The sequence below is a fragment of the Peromyscus eremicus genome, chromosome 22, assembly GCF_949786415.1.
Source record: "Peromyscus eremicus chromosome 22, PerEre_H2_v1, whole genome shotgun sequence".
Classification (NCBI taxonomy): domain Eukaryota; kingdom Metazoa; phylum Chordata; class Mammalia; order Rodentia; family Cricetidae; genus Peromyscus; species Peromyscus eremicus.
Window position 1 is genome coordinate 8,453,564 of NC_081437.1, and position 21,447 is coordinate 8,475,010.

The window sequence follows — 21,447 nt, forward strand, 5'->3', positions numbered from 1 at the left end:
TTTTCTTTTTTTTTTTTTTTTTTGCCAGTTTGGTATATCCCAGGCTAGCCCTGCACTCTCTCAGTAACTAAGGAGAACACTGACTCGCGAATCTTCTGCCTCTACCTCCTGAGTGTGGGACTGTAGGTGGGCCATCATACCCTGCACATGTGGTGCTGGGCTTCAGACCCAGGGCATGCTAGGCCAGCATTCTCCCAGCTGAGCTATATAGAACCCCGGCTGCTCACACTTGAACTTTTAGCTCTTATCAACTTTAGTTCTTTATGATATATTCTAATTATGTATATCATATGATAATTACATATGTGTACATGGTAAATACATATACATAATTATCAGATGTTTACAGCTGTGAATGTTTAGTTAAACTTTTTTTCCTGTCCCATATAGTTACCTGCCTGTGACTTTTCTTTCTGCATTTCTGTGTTCTCTTTTGAGAACATCTTCATATTGCCTGAAAATTCCATGTTTCTTTTCTTGAGGCAGGGTTTCACTGTGTAACTCTGGCTGTCCTGGAACTCATAGAGATCTGCCTGCCTCTGCTTCCTGAGTGCTGGGATTAAAGGTGTGCACCACCACATGCTGGCTTCTATGTTGTCTTTTTTTAAAAAATATTTATTTATTTTATGTATATGAGTGCTTTGTTGACTTTATACCAGAAGAGGGCATCAGATCTCACTTTAGATTGTTGTGAGCCACCACGTGGTTGCTGGGAATTGAACTCAGGACCACTGGAGGAGCACCAAGTGCTCTTAACCTCTGAGCCATCTCTCCAGCCCTATGTTGTCTTTTTTTTTTTTTTTTTTTTGGTTTTTCAAGACAGGGTTTCTCTGTGCAGCTTTGTGCCTTTCCTGAAACTCACTCTGTAGCCCAGGCTGGCCTTGAACTCACAGAGATCCACCTGGCTCTACCTCCCAAGTGCTGGGATTAAAAGCGTGGGCCACCACCACCCGGCCTGTGTTGTCATTTTTGATGTGAGTTAGTTGATAAAAAATTTTCTCAGTTTTTGTCTGAAAAGTTGCTTTTGTTTTCATTTAAGATTTTTTTTTATGGCTAGATTGATTAATTGGTAGTTAAAGATATTGTTGCCTTTTTTTTTTTTTTGGCCGATACCTTTTTACCCTCTTTAATGAGCACAGAATCTTATAAGTGTTCCCGTTAAAAGGAATATCCTAGCCCAGCAGAGGCAGAGGCAGGCAGATCTCTGTGAGTTCAAGGCCAGCCTGGTCTACAGAGTGAGTTCTAGGACAGCCAGGGCTACACAGAGAAACCTTGTCTCAAAAAGAAAAAAAAAAACAAAAAACCAAAAACCAAACCAAAACAAAACAAAAAACAAACAAACAAACAAATAAATAATGAATACAAATAAATAAAAGTAATGTGCTTTTCCTTCTGGTGCTAACATTTCTCTGTGATTTTCAAAGTTTTTGTGTGGTATTCAGTGTCTTCATGAATTCCGTTTCAGATGCCAGTTTATTATTATATCTCTCATTTTTTCTTCTGTTTTTTTAATGTTTTACTTATTTTTCTACTGATTAGTAATCTTCCAGCCTTCTCTAATTTATTGTTAAATCCATTTGTTTGAGTTCTTTATCTAGTTTTTTATAGTTTTAGAATTTCTCTTTGATACGTAGTTATACATTATAATTCTATGGTAAGTGTCTTCACTTTTAATTTTGTCTTTTATATCTCTTTGCTTTGTTTCTCCGAGGACATCTGTTCTGTGGGCCTCAGGCTGGGTTTCCATTTCTGGAGTGCTTTCTTCTCTTCCGCTGGCCTTCTCCATGTTGTCCAGAGTTGGTACATATGCTGCCGAGTCCAGAACTTGCTTTTTCTTCCACATGAAATGAATTCTTGCTATTTCATTCATGTGGTTTTACAATTCTGCTATGTATTACACTCACAGTTTCTATAATATTATTTTTTTAAATCTCATTTTCATCTGTCTTGCTCTGTTTTGTGGGCATATTATGCTACACTTTTATTTTCTGCTTTAAAATAAAAATATTTGTGTGTACACTTTGTCTATCATCCTTTTGTTTCACTCAGTTTTACACAAAGTTACAGTTCAGGTAGTTTCAAGAAGGTGAGCTGGGTCGGGACAGGCTTCTTGGTGTTTAAAACTAACTTTCTTGGAAAAACAACAACAGCTTTCTCTTCTGTTTGCTCAAGTCATTAGAAAAGCCAGCTGTCGCGGGGTGGAGAGTGGACCTGATGGGTTCTGGAATGGGCTTCTTTGCTGCATTCTCGTCTTCAATGCGAGTCCTTTGCATTCTGAGCTTGGCTTGCCCAGTGTAGATCGGGTTCCAGCTCTTTGTTTTCACTCTGATACTTCCTCTTCCCTTAGCTTCTGGAGTCCAGGAGGAGGAGGTTTTCTGTCTTCAGAATGTCACCGGGCAGCCTTTGTACCGGGTCTGTGCCGGTGTCCACTCCTTGTCAGCCTGGCTCTTGTGCTCTCCAGTATGGGAGCTCCTCCTTGGGCCCCCGCATCCTCTGTTGCTCTCTCTGCTCGGTCCTCAGATGCCTCTCGTGGAGGTCTTCTAGCCATGCTCTGTCACTCCCACCCGCCTGAGTGTGTGGTTTTGTGGGGATTGTTACCTTTGTTGAAAATTACAGCCGTGGGGTTTTGCTTTCTGTTTTTCTAGTTGTCATTTCTGTTATTAATTTTCCCCACATGTGGGAAGAATTGACAATCTCAGTATTTTTCCTGTATCCACTGAGATGTTGTCCCTTACTGTACCACTGTGATAAGTTACAGTATTTAGGTGTTTTCCTTATTATTTTTGAAACAAGACTTCACTGTGTAGCCCAGGCTAGCCTTAAACTCTCTATGTAACCCCAGATGAGACCTTCCTACCTTAGCTTTCAGAGTCCTGGGATTCTGGCCCAGCTGGGTATTTTGTTTTGTTTTGAACATGTAAGATTACACTTGTTTTCAAGAGAACTTCAACTTGGCCATGCTGCCTTCTGGACCTGTCAATAGATGAGTTTGCAGTATTGTGCTTAGTTGTTCCTAGAATGTGAAACACAAATGTTGTCTCAGTCTGTGTTGATAAGGTTTGGTTCAGAATTTCTTTTTCATTTGCTCTGAGTCTCCTTTCTTTTTAAACGTTGTAGCCTGGTCATGTAGCTTCTTTATTTGTAATATATTTGTATCTTCCTTTTCTTAATTGCTACTGTTGAAAGCATTGTTTCTTACAAATATTTAACTTGAAATTTCATTGATCCTTTCTGTTACACTTCCTTCTTCCCCCTTTTTTCATTAACTAGTTTTGGTGAGGGTAGCTGGCCTGGAGCTTGTAGCAGTCTCCATAGCTCAGCCTTCTTAGTGCTGGATTATATTATTCATTTCTCTCTTTCTCTTTTTTTAAGCTTTATTTATTTATTATGTATTCAGTCTTCTGCCTACATGTGTCCTTGCAGGCCAGAAGAGGGCACCAGATCCCATTACTGACGATTGTGAGCCACCCACCATGTGGTTGCTGGGAATTGAACTCAGGACCTCTGGAAGAGCAGTCAGTGCTCTTAACCACTGAATCGTCTCTCCAGCCCGTATTACTCATTTCTTACCCTCTACTTTCTTGGTGACTATCCTATGACCCTTTTACTAACTCCCCATTGTGTTAGCTCATTTATTTCTGTTCATTGAGTGATCACCCAGAAACTTTTTATTTCAACTAAAAATTTTTATTTAAAAATAAAACACTTTATGTATAATGCAAGATAGAAAAAGCCTGAAGTTCTTAAATACACAGATCAAAGAAATAGAATAAACAAGTTTATCCATCAGCAACTGAAAAGAAAAAAAATAGTGTAACCGAGCCTGGTCTGTAGAGGCTGTGTATTGTCAGTTCTCTGTCAGTAGGTGCTGTAGCAGAGTATCCAACTAGAAATAGTTTGTGTGCAACAGGGGAGTTCTTTTACTTTGGAAGTGACAGCTTTTTTTGAATCCCTAGGAGAGCCTGATAGAGTGAATGTGAATGATTCAGACTGCATTGTCATGATCTTTTTTACATTTTAATTTGTGTGAATGTGTGCTTCAACACTTGTTCATGGCGGTCAGAAGTCAGCTTGAGGCAGTCCTTTCTCTTCTTCCACTGTGTGGGTCCCAGATCCAACCAAGGGTGTCAGGCTTGGTGGCAAGCATACTTACCTTCTGAGACATTTCACAGACCCTTATTTTAAAAGATAAGCCAGTTCCATTTTCTGTTGAGACTTGCTTAATAGAAACAGTAGTGAGTTATAGTTTGCAAATGTCTTTTTACAACCCTCCCACCCTCCTTTTAAGGTCAGATTCTTCATACTGATGTGGTTTATTTGCACTGTGGACAAGGCTTCCGAGAGGCAGAGAAGATCAAGAGGCTTTTGCTGGATTTCAAGTAAGAAAATTACTTTAGTGCCTCAGCCATCATAGGTCCCTTTGAGCTTCCTAATTTGGAGTGTGGAGTTAAGGGGAATGCCTAGGGAGAAGGACCTGGTGCACAATGCTGGGCCATTTGGTGGACAACTCATACGTGGAGACAGTAGGGAAGTGCTTTGCCCTCTCTCCAGTAGAGGTGATGATGTGGGTACCTGGGAAATCCTCCCCACACCCTCCTCCCTCCCTTACTTTCTCCCCTGAAGAAGGGATATTGTATTAGTTAGGAACTTCAGAAATTAACATTGTATGATTTAGTTGTATGTCTTGATTATGGTTTGGAGTGAGCATGAGTTTACTTCTGTTTAGTTTGGCTTTTTGTAGACAAGAAAACCGCTGCCTGTCTGTTGTTAAGATGACAGTAAACCGTTCCTCTCCTTCCCTCTTCCCAAACACAGGGCGATATGTTCGTCTAGCGCAGTGGAGAGGTTGCACAGGTAGATGCAGGATAAGAGTCGTGTTGAGCACTGTTCATTCCGTACACTTTCTTGGGTTGGTTTCAGAGTGGCCTTGAACTCATTCAGGTTTCGTTCTGTCTCTCCCTTGAAGCTGCAGCACAGTGGTGATTGGAAATGGAACTGCCTGCCGGGAAACTGAAGCGTACTTTGCTGACCTGATAATGAGGAATTATTTTGCACCATTGGATGTCGTTTACTGGTGAGGACAGTAGGAGACTTGCCTTCTTGGAGGGTGTGGGGACTTCTCAGACTCCTTGTCATGTGTTTTCCCTTCCTTTGAAAGCCTATGTCTTGTTGCCTCCCAAACTGCCTCTTACTGTTAATAGGACTGTTGCAGGAATGACTAGAACAGGGCAGGGCCCTGCAAGCTCTCATAGCCTCAGCCTATCAGAGCTCAGTTTACTCCCGTGGAGTCTCCCAGACTGTTCTTGATATGAGGACTCTGGTTAAGTGTTAACTAATGAGTATGGTGGAGTACCAAGTTAGCAACCGCTGACCGTGGGTAGCTTACCCTTCTGCCAGCACGTTGAACCATTGTCCCCTAGAACTGAGAGCCGTGGTAACTGTTGCCGATGGAAGTGTTTCCGATGCTTCATTCTCATTTCTCTTCCTGAAGCGTTCCCATTCCAGACAGGTGGAGAGTTGACTGGGGAGTTGCTATGAATTAGTCTCCTGCTGCTTAGGCCTGGCCCTGTATTTCAGAGTTCTGCTTTCCTTTTTCAGTGTTTTGTTCTTTCTCTCTGGGCCTCAGATAGCTAAGTCTACCCTTCCAGTGGGTAGTGAGTCCTAAGGTTCAGTTCTGGGAGAGAGAGGTGGCTAGTACTGAAGGAGGCATTCTCTAAGGCCACTCGCTTCTGCTTGGTGAGAAGTCCCATAACAGAACAGTTGAGAAGGGCACAGACAGGATCAGCAAAGCAAATAAAAGCAAACCTCCCACAAGAAGAATTCTAGGGTTCACTTAAGAAGGGCTGAGCGGAGGGGCTAGTAACCTGTGTGTTGAGAGTGCAGTCAAAATAAGCCAGGAAGTAAACGCAGGGTAACGAACAGGCTTGGAAGAAGGCCAGGGGAAGTGAGCGTGCCGTGGGAATGTGGTTCAGGAAAGAAGCAGACTGAGAAGTGCCTTTGAGTCTCTCCCCTCTGCCGCTGTTCACTTGGCTTGGGCAGCCTGCACGTCTTCCTTATTCTGAAAACTGCAAAGGGCACCAGGACTTTGAGAAGCTGACTGAATCCCCTGGACGTAGCTGGTTCTGTTTATTACAGCCCATTTCATTCTTACCTGTTCATCTTAATCTGATATAAATATCCAGGAATAGGTGTAATGATTTTCTATACATCTTGGGAATGTTGGTATAGACCAGCAATCCCAGCATGGGGAGGCTGATACAGGACGGTATCTGTAAGACCCTGCCTCAAAACTGCCAAGAGAAAAGTAGTGAATATGTACTGAATTTGCTTCATTGAACTTTAGTATGTATTAGGCAAAATGAACCACGAGGTCACACAAATCTGGATTCATTAAACTTGATGGAGTAAAAATCAGTGATGTTTAAGAACCACGAGGTCACACAAATCTGGATTCATTAAACTTGATGGAGTAAAAATCAGTGATGTTTAAACAGCCATAATTAATGATAAGCCGTTTGTATATGTACTAGTTGAGATGTGTAAGTTAGTAGAAGTATGAGGCACATGGATTTGCGGTGTTGCTCATGTACCAAGCTGTATTCCAGAGACACTGTAGAAATGTGCACTTCTATTACACGGTATGAGAATGCCTATGCCCTGACACGTCTGTAGTGTGCCGCTCCCTCTTCATTTCTGCCATCCCTCTTCAGAAAACTGGAAACTCATGGGTAGTTTTGAATCTTCGTATGGGGTAGTGAGGTGTCTGTCCTGTAGTTGACTCATCTTCCGGTTATTATGCCAGCTCTCTTTGTCGTGACTGTTACTCCCTAGTGTTCTGGTGGAATCTGTGTGCCAGCCCTCTATCTTTAAGTGCTGCAGATGTCTAATCAGAATTTACAGTGAGTGCTGGAGGAGAACCAGCTTTGATTTCAGTTGGTTGTCATTGGCCAGTTCGAAGTGTCTGCGGAGACCTGGTTCCTCACCTCGTGTGACTCTCATTTGTCTCCGTGCTTGCTCTGTCTGTCATTTTTTGTGCTTTCCCTCCTGTATTTCTGTAATCTTGTCAGATCCTTATCATCTGCCTTTGAATCTTTCCAGAACATCATAGTGAAGCCTCTAGTACATCCTTATCCACCGTTCCAGTGCTTTTTATCTGAGTGTGCCGCCACAAGTCAGGAGGTGCCCTGACTTCTATCCTGCCTTACACTGTGTAACCACTCACCTCCTCTCCTGTATTCTGTCCCCACCCTTGACACTTTGTAAACCCCAATACTTCTCCGTACCCGGGGAAATCATCCAGGGGTTCAAATCGTAACTACCCAAGGGGGAAAATTAAACTGGATCCAAGTGGCAGAATTTAACTGGGATTCAATTGGTCACTTACATTTAAAGTTGGACATGTCACTGAAAATTCATGAGTGGTCACTTGTGGGTTCTCATTTGGATATAGTCCTGTGTCTTGGAACCTTCACTGTACCTGGCTTTCTTTTGGGCCACCAACCAGCTCCCAGATCATGACATGGAGCCTTATTAGTTATGAATGCTCAGCCTAGTGTCGGCTTGATTCTGGCTAGCTCTTTTAAATTAACCTGTTTCTCTTCATCTACCTTGTGCCTTAGGGCTTGTTACTTTTCTTTCCTTCCTTCTGTCTGTCTTACTTTCCTGCTTCTTCCCTGTCTGTCTGTCTGTTTTGTGGCTGCCTGGCTGGTTGGCCCCGGGCATCTCCCTCCTCTTTCTCTTTCCTCTGGAGCCTAGATTTCTCCTCCTATTTATTCTCTCTGCCCGCCAGCCCCACCTACCCCTCTCCTGCCTAGCTATTGGCTGTTCAGCTTTTTATTAGACCAATCAGATGCCTTAGGCAGGCAAGGTGCAACAAATGTAGCACATCTTTATATATTTAAACACACATCCTTCCATTGTTAAATAAATGCAACATAAACAAATGTAGCATATCTTTGCCTAGTTAAAATAACATTCCCCAGCACTTCCCCACAAGGTGTTTTTCTTGTAGTGCTTCTGGGTGTCTGGGTAGGCATGTGCACTGGTTTCTTTCACTTTCACATTCTTCTCCTTTGTGCCTCTGATAAGTTGGCTCACAGCTTCTCCAGGACTTCACATTGAGGCTGCTGAGGGTGAATTGCCACCTCGGGTTCCCTGGGCATCTTTCTGGTATCTTTAAAAGCCGTGGCTGTGGCTCGGCTTCCTGACTGACTTGTTGCTCAGCAGGAGTGAACAGTGGTGAGTAAGGACCAGCAGACGGAACAGAGCTCTGCTGCACACACCACCACGTCTCCTAGGCACTTGTTTTTAATGTTGACTGTTTATTTCCTTTCATGTTATAGTGTCACATAATTATTTTCTAATGTTATACTGCTATATTTTTTGGCAAAAGATATCGCTTCCCTTTTTATAACAATGGTACAATGTAGAAATGGCTCAGCCCTTGGGAGACATTGTGTTCATGTGTATGCAGCAAGTGTTTACTTTGCTGACATGTCCTCAAATCAAGGGATCATGTTCTAACGCCTTCATATTAAGCTCATTACTTGTAGGTCTACCTGGATAAACCTAAATCTCATGTGTGTGTGTGTGGGGGGGGGGTGTATGTGCATGCACGTGTGTGTACACATCCATGCATGCATATGTGGATGTCATAGGTCAGTGTTAGGGGTCTTGCCCTTATTCTCCACCTTTTTCCCTCCCTCCCTCCCTCCTTCCCTCCCTCCCTCCCTCCCTCTTCATTCAATTCTCTGTGTGTGGTGTTCTGCTGGTGTGTGCTCCCACCATGCCTGCAGTGCTCACAGAGACCACAGGCGGGCATTGGATCCCCGGAGATAGTTACAGATATTCTGAACTGCCATGTGGGTGCTGGGAATTGACCTCTGCAAGACCAACAAGTGCTCTTAACGGCCGAACCATCTATCTGACCACTCCATGTTTTGAGACTTTGACTCTCACTAAACCTGGAGCTAGACACTGGGATGGATACGGCAGGTAGCAAATCCCTGGGATTCCCCTGTCTCCATCCAGCCTGGCACTGGGGCTACAGGCACGTGCCATTCTGCGTGGCTTTTACATGAATGCTAGGGATCTGCACTCAGGTCCTCATGCTCGAGCAGCAAGGTACCTACCTACTGTAGCCTGTTATAGACTTTATTCATACTTATTAATAGTAAGCATTAAACTGTTTTGATCAGCTAAATCTCAAGACTATTGACTTATTATAGGTTGAAATATCTCTTTTCTAAAATGCTTGGGACTAGATGTGTTTAAATTTTGGATGTTTTTAAAATTTTGGGATATATCCCTATATATTGACATATCTTGTGATTAGGACTCAAACACAAGGCTTTTTTATGTTCTACATATACCTTATACACAAAGCCTAAAATAATGTGCTTATGCTTTAACCAGGACCTGTCCCATAAAGTGTCATGTCAGCATCAAAACATTTTATGTTTTTAGCCAGATGGTGGTGGTGGTGGTGGTGGTGGTGGTGGTGGTGGTGGTGGCACACGCCTTTAATCCCAGCACTCGGGAGGCTGAGCCAGGCGGATCTCTGTGAGTTTGAGGCCAGCCTGGGCTACAGAGTGAGATCCAAGACAGGCTCCAAAGCTACACAGAGAAACCCTGTCTCAAGAAAAAAAATACATACATTTTTGAGCATTTAGGGTTTTATAGACTTAATATTTTCTTAAAGATAGATGTTGATTTTGGGAATAAAATGATGATATGGTAGAGTTGTATAATTGAATTGTGAACTAACTGGAGCTAATATTTAGTGTTTGCTGTTTTACATTTTCATCTCCAGTTGGCAAGCTTTAGCTGAAGATTGCTCTAACTCACAGCATTGTGTATCTTTTGGAGCATCACAGATACATGAGTCACTCCAAGCCTGGTGTCTAGAAATGCAGAACAGTTTGTGCTGTTGTTTGACTTGGTGTTTATGTCTCTGTCCTAAAAGCTTTACTGTATGCACGGATGTTAGCAGGCGGATCTCAAAAAGAAGAAATAACTAGTCTTGCTTCCCAGTGAGCACTTTTATTAGCCAGAGTTGGAATGGATTAAGAAAGTACAGTGCGTGATGGGAGGGAGAAGAGAGATGCTGTAGCCAGGTCTGGGGATGTGGTTTGGAGGTTAGATGTAGACTAGGCCTGCTTAGTGAGGGACAGAAGTGGCCAGATCACACTGGAGGAAAGCCCTGGTGGAAGACGTGGGAAACATGCACCGAAGTGCGCTCTTCTTTTCATTTCAGTGGGCTAACAACTTTTTACAGGAGGAAAACATAATTTAAGGAATCATAACTTTTTTGCTTGAGGTAAGTTGGTGTTCCTTCCAGAAACTCTAGCAATTATAGGGAATTGGATGGGCCTTAAAAGGTTAGCTCACTTGGGGAATAAATAAAAGACTTTAAGATGAAAAAGTCAATTTAAAAAAAAAAAAAAGAAATTAAAAGTACATGTTACTACAGACTAGCTAGCAAATGTGACTGTGTGGTAGGATTTCATATCCATTGCCTAAAATGTAATTTATGTCTTAGATTCTATTTTTCGTATGTATGTGGTTTCTAATGTTATGAGAAGGATTGCCCACTGTATGTTTCCTGTGCTGTTTCTCCGTATGCTGTCATCTTTCTATGCCAGTCAGCATGCCCCACAACATTTACACATCACTACCGATGCACTTTTGTGTGACTACAGCCAACTGTGGTCATTCCTTACTTGACAGCTGAGGTTTTCTAATTATGATCATTTGAAATGAAGCTAAAGCAAGTATTTCATGCTTAGGTTTTTGCACATACCTTTATTTCTTTGGAACACGTTCTAGTAATGGAATAAAGATTTTTAAAATGAATTTGTTCTTAAGACATTTCCATACACTTGCGATACATACCGAGGACATTCTAGCGCTGGAACGAAGATCTGAGGAAGCCCCTCACCATTGTTCCTGAGTGAGGAATGCTGGGACAGCAGAGCCAGTGTGCTAGGTCCTCTCTGCACTACATTTCTCCTCTTCCTAAATCACTGGCCAACGAGGGCTCTGTTGTTTAGAAACATTACACATTTGGGCATTCAAAGGATTAGAGCTAATCGGAAGAAAATAAGCTTTTTTTTTTTCTTTTTAATTATGAAATATCTCATTGTGCCATTGCTCCCAAGTCAAGGCTGCTTTACACACTTTTTTCTTTTTTTGCCTCCCTGAACCCTATCTGTCTAGCTGTGTTACTGATACTTTGAATTTTGTTTACTTACTTAAATTTTAAAGATTTATTTTTTTAAATTAATTTGTGTGTCTCTCTGTGTGTATGTGACTTATGTGTGATGGTACCCATGGAGGCTACAGCGGGGCATTGGATCCTCTGGAACTGGACTTACAGGGAGTTTCGAGCAGCTTGGTGTGGGTGTTGGGATGCCATGGATTGGCTCATTGAGTAGGTAAAGGTGCTTGCTGCCAAGCCTGGCAACCTGAGTTTGCTCTTTGGGCCCCATGGAGTAGAAAGAAAGATCCAATTCCTGCAGTTTGTTCTCCAGCTTCCACATGTGCATTGAGGTACATTTGTACATGTATACACACATCCTGTTGCTTAATGATAGTATTAAATTCCATTATTAGGTATGTTTAATAAGATATATGTTAATTTTGGCTTTTTTTCCCTTTTCGATAGACTTTTGGGGATAGCAAAATAGTTTAATTTTGATGAAGTCCAGAAATTCAATCTATCAATTTGTTTGTTTGTTTTTCAAGATAGAGTATCTCTGTGTAGCCCTGGCCAACCTGGTACTTACTCCATACACCAGGCTGGCCTGCCACTGCCTCCTAAGTGCTGGCATTAAAGGCGAACACCGCCACCACCCAGCTGAAATTTTAGTTTTAGTAAGGGTCATTAAATCTGTCATTGAGTGCTTAAAGAATTGATTTTTAATTTTTCATTTCACTTCTGGGTTTCCTCTCTAATGGTCTACTTTTCTCACACCTGCTTGATATTGCTTGCAGGTTTTAGTTCCTCATGAACATGTTCCTAGGCTTGCCTGTGTCTCCTTAGTCATGGCAAGCGTGGTGTTTCCTAGTTGTATGAGGGTAAGTCAGTCTCTACCGTCTGTCCTAACTACTGGTTCTTTGTGGTTCTTTGTTTCCTTTGCTGTTCAGTTTCTACTGCAAATCCTGGTTTCCAGGGGCTTTTTCTGTGGGAATTCACCGAGGCCTGGATTGATTGTGTGTATTTTCAAAGATTTGCATTTGCTTCTGTTGACTCCTGTAGACAATGCTAGTTGGGGTCAGCTTGAGGGTTGTTTGTTTGTTTGTTTTTTCTGACCACCCAGGTAGCATGAATTTAGCCTGCAAACTGGAGAGCTGACTTAGGGCTCTAGATTCAGTGATGTCTGGGACAAGGTTTGAGACAGTGTTTTCACTGTGATCTCGGATACAGGATATAATGAATTAATTTCTGTTTTATCATCATACCAAGGGCTTAACCCTTTTGGGTCCCAGCTTTCTAGGGGGAGAAATCTCTAGTTAGCACCTTTGGTGGACCCCAGATTTTGTCTATTTATTGGGGTTTGTGAAGCCCTGAAGCTAGAACATGAAATTCACTCAGTTCAGCACTGCTCTCAGCCACAAGCTTCAGAAAAAAATTCACAGTTCAGCACCTGCTCTCAGCCATAAGCTTCAGAAAGAGACCTTTCTGCATGTACTTCATCTCCTCAGTGTGAGACTTCCTTTCATGCTGACTCATAGATGCCTTTTAGATGGTGGATTTTGTTTATGACTTTTAGTTTAAGTAGCAGGTTAACACGGGTGTGTAATCTTTCATACTGCCCAGAAAGAAAAGTCATAGCTTTTGTTCTCTGGCAGTTTAAAATTTTTTCATTTCATAATTATGTTCAAATAAAAGTTGTTTTTTTAAACTCAGAAAATGCAAAGGAAAACAAAACTATTTTGTAATCTATTACTCAGAGATTGGCATTCATATTCTACTAGATTTTTCTAGCTGTTTTATTTATATATTTGCTCATGCTACAAGTATTTTCGAACCCAAGTTTGAGTTTAATCAGCTAGACTCAAGGAGGGGTGTGGAGGGAGCCCCTCTACCAAATCCCAATCATTATTAACTTGTCTGAATGAATTCAGGGTCATCCCTGGCTGAATAATGGGTGCCTAGCAGAGCTTTTTCAGGCTTTCTCAGTCATTAGAACCACCTCATGTCAGCAACTGAAATGTTCTTTACCATAATCACTGGAGCTCCATGGTTGATGAGTTAGTTCTATGGCAGGTCTGCTTCCCTCCAGAAAACACTAGTGTAGGAATTGGCGTTTGGCCTTACCTCTTTTTCTTGGTGTTCCTTTTCTGTTCCAGTCTCAGTAGCTTCATCCCTGTAAGTGATGGCCTCAGAATTTACAGGGATAGGAAAATAAAAAATGCGTTTAGGAAGTGGGGGTGGTTGTAATCTGGAGCTTGGGCCCTCTGGGTCGATCAAATATAATCACTGGTCTTTCATGAGGTATTTTCGAGAATTTTTCTCTTTGCTTGTTTGCTTAGATTCCGCCCACTAGGAAACTTGGTGTCTTCTCCATTGGGCCAGTTGTGACCCATTTAGGGATCAGGCTTCCGACTGCTTTTACTGGATCATTTTGTGTCTCATGACTCTTAGACAGAATCTCTTGAAAGCCTAACATACATACTTTGCCATCCAGGCCCATTTTATTCCATCATTCTTGCTTGCCTCCTCTCAAAGGAGGGAGGGCCCCTAACGTCTCCCGAGCCCAGCCGTTTCTTTTTTGAGTCCCTCTCTCATAAACTTGTGCTTGCAGTAATCTGTTTCTTCTTCATCTTGCCCTCTCTGCCATATTTTTCTTCCTTTGTCCTTGGAGGAGTGGTCAGCTTCTCCAAAGCATGTTTGTAAGGGTCTCCGTAGTCCAGGGAACAACGATGACTCTCAGATACTGTCCGCACGAAGACCTCTGGCATGGCGTGCGTTGAGTGGGATGCCCTTCCCCTTGAGATGTTGGTGTAACCAAAGCTGCAGCATTTCATCCTCCTTCTAAAGACAGTTTCTCTCCCTAACACCCAGATACAGCCATGTTTTAGGACAAATGTTTCTGATTGCTTTGTAGCTTTTATCCTAACAAACACATTTCATGATGGGTCAGGACATGTCACTCAGCACCCAGACTCACAGGCACAGTTCTGTATGCTATGAATGAGAGCAGTAAACAACACCAAGAACCTTCTATCGAGAACAGTGGTTCTCAACCTGTGGGTCGAGACCCCTTTGGGAGTCACATATCAGATATCCTGGACATCAGATACTTACATTACAATTCATAACAATAGCAAAATTGCAGTTATGAAGTAGCAATGAAATAATTTTATGGTTGGGGGTCACCACACATGAGCTGTATTAAAGGGTCACAGCATTAGGAAGGTTGAAAACCACTGATCTAGAAAGCTAGAAAGCTTTATTCTAGAGGGGAAAGCGTACATATAAATATGCATGGATACATACACACACACACACACACACACACACACACACACACACACACACGGTACATGAATTAGTCATGTATTCCACATGGAGAATTAAAAGCAAGGGAAGAGTATAGAGAGGGGCAAGAAGTACAAGTTTCAGGTAGAGGAGATGCTCTCTTTGTGGTCTTCAGAAAGCCACCTAAGCTGAGGGAAGGCATGTATGAATTTATCTGTTCTTATTTGGCCGTATTATACGAGCTCTCTAGAGCCATGTTTTTCATAATGTAGATTACAGTCCATTGGTGATAGCTAAAAACCATTTTAGTTGAAAAGAACAGAAAATGTGTACCTTATGCAGTAGGCCAAATATCATCTCATGACGCCTTAGCTTGAATGTATGGGTTAGATACTGGGTTGTGATATGCAGTGTGCTCATTATTTTTACTGGCACAGTGAGACAGGTTTGAGAATCATTGCTATATGGAATCCAGCAACTCTTTAAAAGCTTGTAAACCTTGAAGGCTGCTAAGAGGGATAGTTGGCCAACAGCACTTTTTAATGAGCAGGTGGGAAGTTTTTAGAAGGAGAATTTGGGCTGCTTTATAAAATGACAAAAGATGCTCGCTATGAAAGCAAACAGGTCAGTAGTTCACAAAACACAATGTATGTGACCAAGGCAGCTAGGCTGCACCTGTGCCACCACAAACCACGACCCTTTCTAAGGGTTCCTGGAAATTTAAATTAGTGATAGAATTGTCTCAGTAAGATCCCTCATGTCAGAACACTTCCTAAACACGTTGGTTAGTGACACGTCAGGGTTTATTGTGATTTCATTTCAAGAGAAAAGGCTGCTTGTAGACCAACTGAGATGAACTCTGGAGTAGGATTTTATTCAAAAGAGAATATAAAATCGTTATTGTAGAAAACCAAAACTGTTTGGGTGATTGGCTCGTGGAACAAGTCTTATGTCCGTTAAAATGTATCAGGTAATTGCTTTAAGCAGTGTATTAAGAATGCTGTAATTTTTTTTTTTGTAAAAGAGTTTGAATTTTCTGTGCTTAAACTAAGATTGGAACACATTTTCTTTTACATTCAAACATTTTCTTTTGACATCTGCTAGTGTTTAGTATCTGATTTAGCTCTTATGTATGTAATCATGCTGTTTTCTATGCAAATATTCCATCATGTTCTGAATAGACTACATTGGCTTCCAGGGCTTTGCCACTAGGAAGAAAAAAAAAATAGAAACTAAAAGTGAAAACCAATTTACATGTACTGACTGCAGACTTCCTGCCAAGCATGACTTTTACAAAGACATAAACAGAGCTGAAAAAAGTATAAGTAGCCAAGGATGTGTGTAAGAGGGGATATCAAAAATTGTTCTTAGAGACTAAGGCTTAAGGCCCAGATGCTTTTACGTTTGCTCTCGTATGTGCTAAGTGTAACATAAAAGGCTTTAATGATTATCTGGAAGGAGAGAGAGTAATATGCAGATCCCACTGCGTGTAGGTAATTCTGATTGCTGTAAGCCTCACCGATGGCCAAGACATCATCGTCTTGTGCAGATGAAACATTCCCGATGTTCTGGGTGGATTTATGAATTACACTGTGAAAGCACAGTGTGTTGCTGAGGTGTTGTGGGAACTGGAGAAAACGGCTGTTACTTTGCTGTTCTGAGAATGACTATTGGGTGTGCTCTTGTCAGACATAGTGCAGTAACCTTGGAAGTAGTCAGCGTGCTTTAGAAATTGAACAGCAGACTTAGCGGACACTTCCTCTCTTCGCCATACTCTTTAACGGTCTTTCTAGACCCTGTGGACAAACTAGAGGTGTGGCTGTGTGGCTTCCCAAGGAATGCTGATTAAGGACTGGTGTGAGGGCCGCGGTGCCTTGCCACATCCATGGGGCCGGTTATTGCAGTCAGATGTGGAGGCATGCTTTTCAAATCTGTGGACACTGAGATCGACTGGAGTCAACACTTGAAATTTTGAAAGGCCGTAGACTTTAGATACAGTCTTACTGTGTGAACTATCGTTCGGATAAATGACTTTTGCAGTGTGAAAGGGTATTTGGTGCAGATTTTGATGAAATAATTTCTAAGGTTTCTTTGATTTCTGATTGTGGGCAATTTTTTCAAACACCATAAACCATCTGAACTTTCTCCTCTTGCTTTAGTTGAAAGAAATTTGCTTTCTAACAAACTACTGAACTTTGCTGTACAACCGAGGTGTATTTGGCTGTGTAAAACCCATGATGCTGTTTCCTGTGAGGAAACATGGTTGCCTTCCTTCTTTTCATTACTCATTACCCTTCCCTGCTTTCCATGGGGAGCTTTCTCTGTAATTAAGAAGGACATCCCATGACGTCACTGTGTGTCTTAGGCTGGGCTCAAACTTGTGATCCTCTTGCCTTAGCCCTGCTAATGCTGAGACCACAGGCATACACTACCATGCCTGGCATGAATTAGTCTTGGAACTTGGGATGGCCTCCATTGTTTGATGGGTCTCAACATGGTCATTATAAGTCATGACAAGTTAAGGTGGTGTGGTATTTCAGTTCTGCGTTTTTCTGTACTCATAGCCTGGGAAGATGTAAGACACTACAGAGTTTTGTTTCCTTTGACATCTCAGCATTCTCCATTCCCACACTTGCCATAAACACTGGCCTCTTCTTAATAAGGCTTCTTGTTAGAATATTTGTGCTATTTAGTCAATTTAAAAATAAATCTATGTTCCTTTTGTTGAAGGACCAGGATGCTTTTAAACATACGTAGCTAAATAGTCTGCTTAGCAAAGTAGAGTGGGAAAGGAGGCATAAGGAATAAGTAATAAGGGAGAGTTTTTTCAAAATAATGTTTAGATTTGAATTCAGTTTGACAGTTTTTGATCAAAATAATCTGTGTTTTATCAGTTTTGTAGCCCATGTGTTTTTGTGTCTTGAAGTCCAGTTTAAGTATCTGCAGGAGTTGCTCCAGCCCACCCTTGACTTGCATCCCTTCCTGGAGATCTTGGTTTATTGACTTAGATTAGAACTGGCCTGGAGCCCAGGGATGGTCACTTTGCATCTTAAGGTTTCTAGTTACAAATCTGCTTTTGTTGCCAGTTCCAATATAGATTCTTGATTGTTTTTGTTAGTTTTATTGTAAGTTCTTGCCAAAGATACAGGGTAGTGTAACCAAAACAGATGTTCTATTTAGACAAGTGTACATGCTGTAACAGAATGTGGATGTCAATTAAACAGCAAAGTGTTCAACATGACTATAATAAGTGATGAACTTGGAGTTTTGTTTCTGATAACCTTTAGGTTATAGAAGAAACAGTGCTCATTTTCAACAATTATTTTATAGTTTTCTCTGCAGTCTCAGAAATAGAAGAGTCGAATTATTACCTTTCCATTGGTGATATTCTTGGTAGTGCTGGGAACCATATCCTAGGAGATGGAGAGCCTGTCTTTCAGGACTTTTAACAGCCATTCTGTAGAGCCCAGTGCATTCTCTGCTGGATTCTGTGACAGAGGGAACACAGGCATGCAGAGCAGGGGGCAGATGCAGTAAGTAGCTTTAGCTGTTTGCTCATAGTTCCTCTGTGAATCCTGTGTGAGGGTCAGTGGTAAATAATGGAGCCATTTCTACTTTGAGATAAGCTCTTAGCCTGTTCTCATTCATATTGTATTCTTTTCTGTGACATTGGACACCTTGCAGTTTCCTGTCACTTTTGAAAAAGAAGTGTTCCATTGATCGTTCAGAAGCATGTAAGTTGTTTCTTAGTGCTCCTGTCTGGGTCACACTGAGTCACTAGGTTCTTTCTGTTTGCAGCTCGTGTTAGAATAATTCAAAATTGCAGGAATCGTTTGCTAAGATCCTTTTCATTTGGCCATAGGATTTCTAGATTTAGGGAACAGAAACTCAGAGTTGAAAATAGGAGCTCTTGAATCCACTTTATTTATGGTTTTTGGTGTGGTATGGTGGGTTTTGATTCTAATGTGTTTTATGTGGCTAAATCTTTGTATTAGGTACTCCTAACTTAGCGAAATACCACTTTTAAGTTCCCCACATCCGCACATTTCTAAGGTTACACCCAACTTAATTCCCATTACTTTTCTGCTTCATGGCACTTGCATATTGAAGGAACCCTAACATTTGGGTTCACATTATGATAATGAGGTTTCCGGATTAAAGGTGTCGCAGGTCTAGTTGCAGAAGAAAGTTCAGAAGCGCTTGTAAAGCTTGCCTGACTGGTGAGTTGAGGTGCTTTTATTTATTCACTACTCATGCAGCGTTAATCCGCATTTCATCGGGTACCTACAGTGCTGTAATTCTAGACGGCAGTGACCTTGGGTCTTGATTTACTTCAGCTCCGTTTTCTTTATTAATGTGCCATGAAAGAGGTACATGAAAGATAGCCAACATCAAAGCTCCTTTTAAAGTAAATGGTTGATAGGAATTCCCTGTATTTACCATTGTCTGTCAAATGTTTCAGCTGGTTTGCGTCCTTTTACAAGCTATTGCTTGCTGCACTAAAGAACGTTTCAAGCAGTTGTTTCAAGTGGTCAGGGGATGAGGTGGGGGTGGGGTGGTGGTGGTGGTGGTGGTGGTGATGGTGGTGGTGGTGGTGGTGGTGGTGGTGGTGTGGGGACAGTACTGAGTCAGGAGAGTAAAGGGGAGGCTAAGAGCATGCTTTTCCAGCTGTGCTTCTCCCAGTCTGATTTTATGTTTTCTGCTGTGCGAGGGTTTTCACATCAGAACATTGCTGTGATTCAGTGGAGCAAGCATGTTCCTTACCTTGGTTAGCAGAAGGTTGAAAAGGTGGCCAAAGAAAGTCCTCAGACTTATGTGACAATAAATAAAAGGTGATGTCAGTATCTTTTCTAGTGTTGTTTGAACAGTTGAACTTCACAGAATGTTTATTCATGGGAAACAGAGTCTGAAAGACAGAGGAAGTGAGATCCAGAGAAGGCTGGCATGTATGTTGTGGGATATATTTCCCATAGGTACGTCTTTTAGAGGCTGGAGTCCCTTGGGAGTCAAGTGTCCGAGGGTAGAACTTCTTGTAGCTAAGTTTTGAACTGGTTCTTGTTTTCGTTTTGTTTCAGTTTACAACTGTTGATGGCTTTTTGTCCCAACTAGGAAAAAGATGTTTACTTCTAAGGCTCTCACCAGTTTCCCAGGATTTATACTCCTCATCCTTACTGTTGCCTTTCTTCATCCAAAGACTAGAAAATAGACATTATGGTCTGTTTTAGAAAATGAAATTTATTTGCCTTCAAACTTTTATTTTGAACATACCAACATAATGCTGACTTGTAAGTCTTTTACAATCTATTATAACAAGATCTCTTGTTAACAGTATGTATTAATGTGTATTTGTATGTAAGTAAAATACTTCAAAATTGGTATGTGTACATATAATATATACATGTAAAAGATGTATTTATTTTATGTGCCTATATGAGTTTATATGTATCATGTGCACGCAGATGCCAGAGAAGGCTGGAAGAAGGCATCAGATCCCCTGGAAGTGAGGTTGTAAGAGACTGTGGGCTGCCTGATGGTACTGGGAACTGAACTCAAGTCCTCTGAAAGCTTTCTTAACTGCAGGGTCATTTCTCTAACCCCAAATATCTATATTTTTATATTCTATAATTTTATGTGCACTTATCTGCTTATTTTTTTCATATGTGATGTGAAAATAAATTTCAATCAAGACCTAGTCTTGGCAGTTTATTGGACCAAAGATTTTTGGCTTATAGAATATAAGACATCCATACTTGAGTGACATGAGCAGTTTAATAATCCCCTTTTTCAGAAAAGCCGATTATTTTTGACCGTCTGTAATGATCAACACAAAATGAGCACTGGGTCTCTTCTTGGGTTTTATGAAAGCGGATAGGCCAGTCCAACAAGCATGTGTGCAGTTTATTTGCCGTCAAAAACTCTGCTGAAGAAAGGCCAGTGGGAGAGGGACAGCCTGCTCACGGGCCAATAAAGGCGGTGTAGAAGTGGTGGGTGTCATTGCCATCTTCCATATGTGGTTCTTCGTTTGTCTTGAAAAGAATGGCTTCTGGGGTAAGAAAAGATGCATGCTAAGGTTAGCTAGCAGGATGAAGGCTGAAGATAGAGCTTTTTCTATCTGTTCCCATTGCCCTTCAACCCTTGTACCTCTAGCTAATTGTTTTGTATAGGATATTGTTCTTTCGTTTTTTTGAGACAGGGTCTCGCTGTGTAGGCTGGCCTCAAACATGATTGTGTTGCTTCAGCCTCCAGAGTGTTGCGTTGTAGTTGTGCCCAATCATGCCTCACGAGAAGTTGTTTTGACTTATAGTCATAGATAATGAATCTGTGCTCCTTAGAATGTATTTGTTTTCTTTTGGTTACTGTTTATTTATTTAAGATTCTGGATTTTTTGTGTATTCTACCTTATTGGTGATCAACATAGTTAAAGCACATAAAGTCATCCTAGTGTTTGGTATGTTGTTATTCAGACATATTAATTACAGAATTATTCTAGATTGGCAGGGCTATAATAACCATGGATCAGGAAGTGGTATTTGTTAGCCGCTTGAAAGTAAGCGACTTGAACTTGCGAGTGAGCCATCAGCTTGGCAGTTATCAGTGTATTTCTGGCTGATTCGTATGTCCACTTGGTGTCTTAGCTGCATTTCTCTACACTGTTATTAAATAGCTGACAGAGGCATCTGAAGGAGGAAGGGTTATTTCAACTCTGGTGTGAGGAGCGAGGGTCCATTGTGGCAGTTGGAAGGCGTGGAGGTTGGAATGGAAGGTGACTGGTAATGAGGGGTCTACAGTCAGGAGGGAGAGATAAATGCTCACGTTCATCTGGCTTCCTCCTTTCCCCTGCTATCCAGTTGTGGATTCCTTTCCCGTTGCTGCCCACATTCCTGTGGGTCAGTCCTGCTCGGTCACTCGCAGGCCCACCATGTCATTGCCTACAGTGCTGCAGAACGAGTCAAGTGCACACC

At 41.6% G+C, this 21,447-nt stretch overlaps 1 protein-coding gene across 1 annotated transcript in view; it reads left to right on the top strand.

The window, feature by feature from the left end:
* Positions 1-21,447, top strand: part of Srbd1 (S1 RNA binding domain 1) — a 175,153-nt gene that overhangs the window by 45,637 nt on the left and 108,069 nt on the right. The window contains exons 13-14 of the mRNA XM_059248492.1: positions 4,289-4,379; positions 4,967-5,074. Of these exons, the coding sequence (XP_059104475.1) occupies positions 4,289-4,379; positions 4,967-5,074 (199 nt within the window). The remainder of the gene's footprint in view (positions 1-4,288; positions 4,380-4,966; positions 5,075-21,447) is intronic.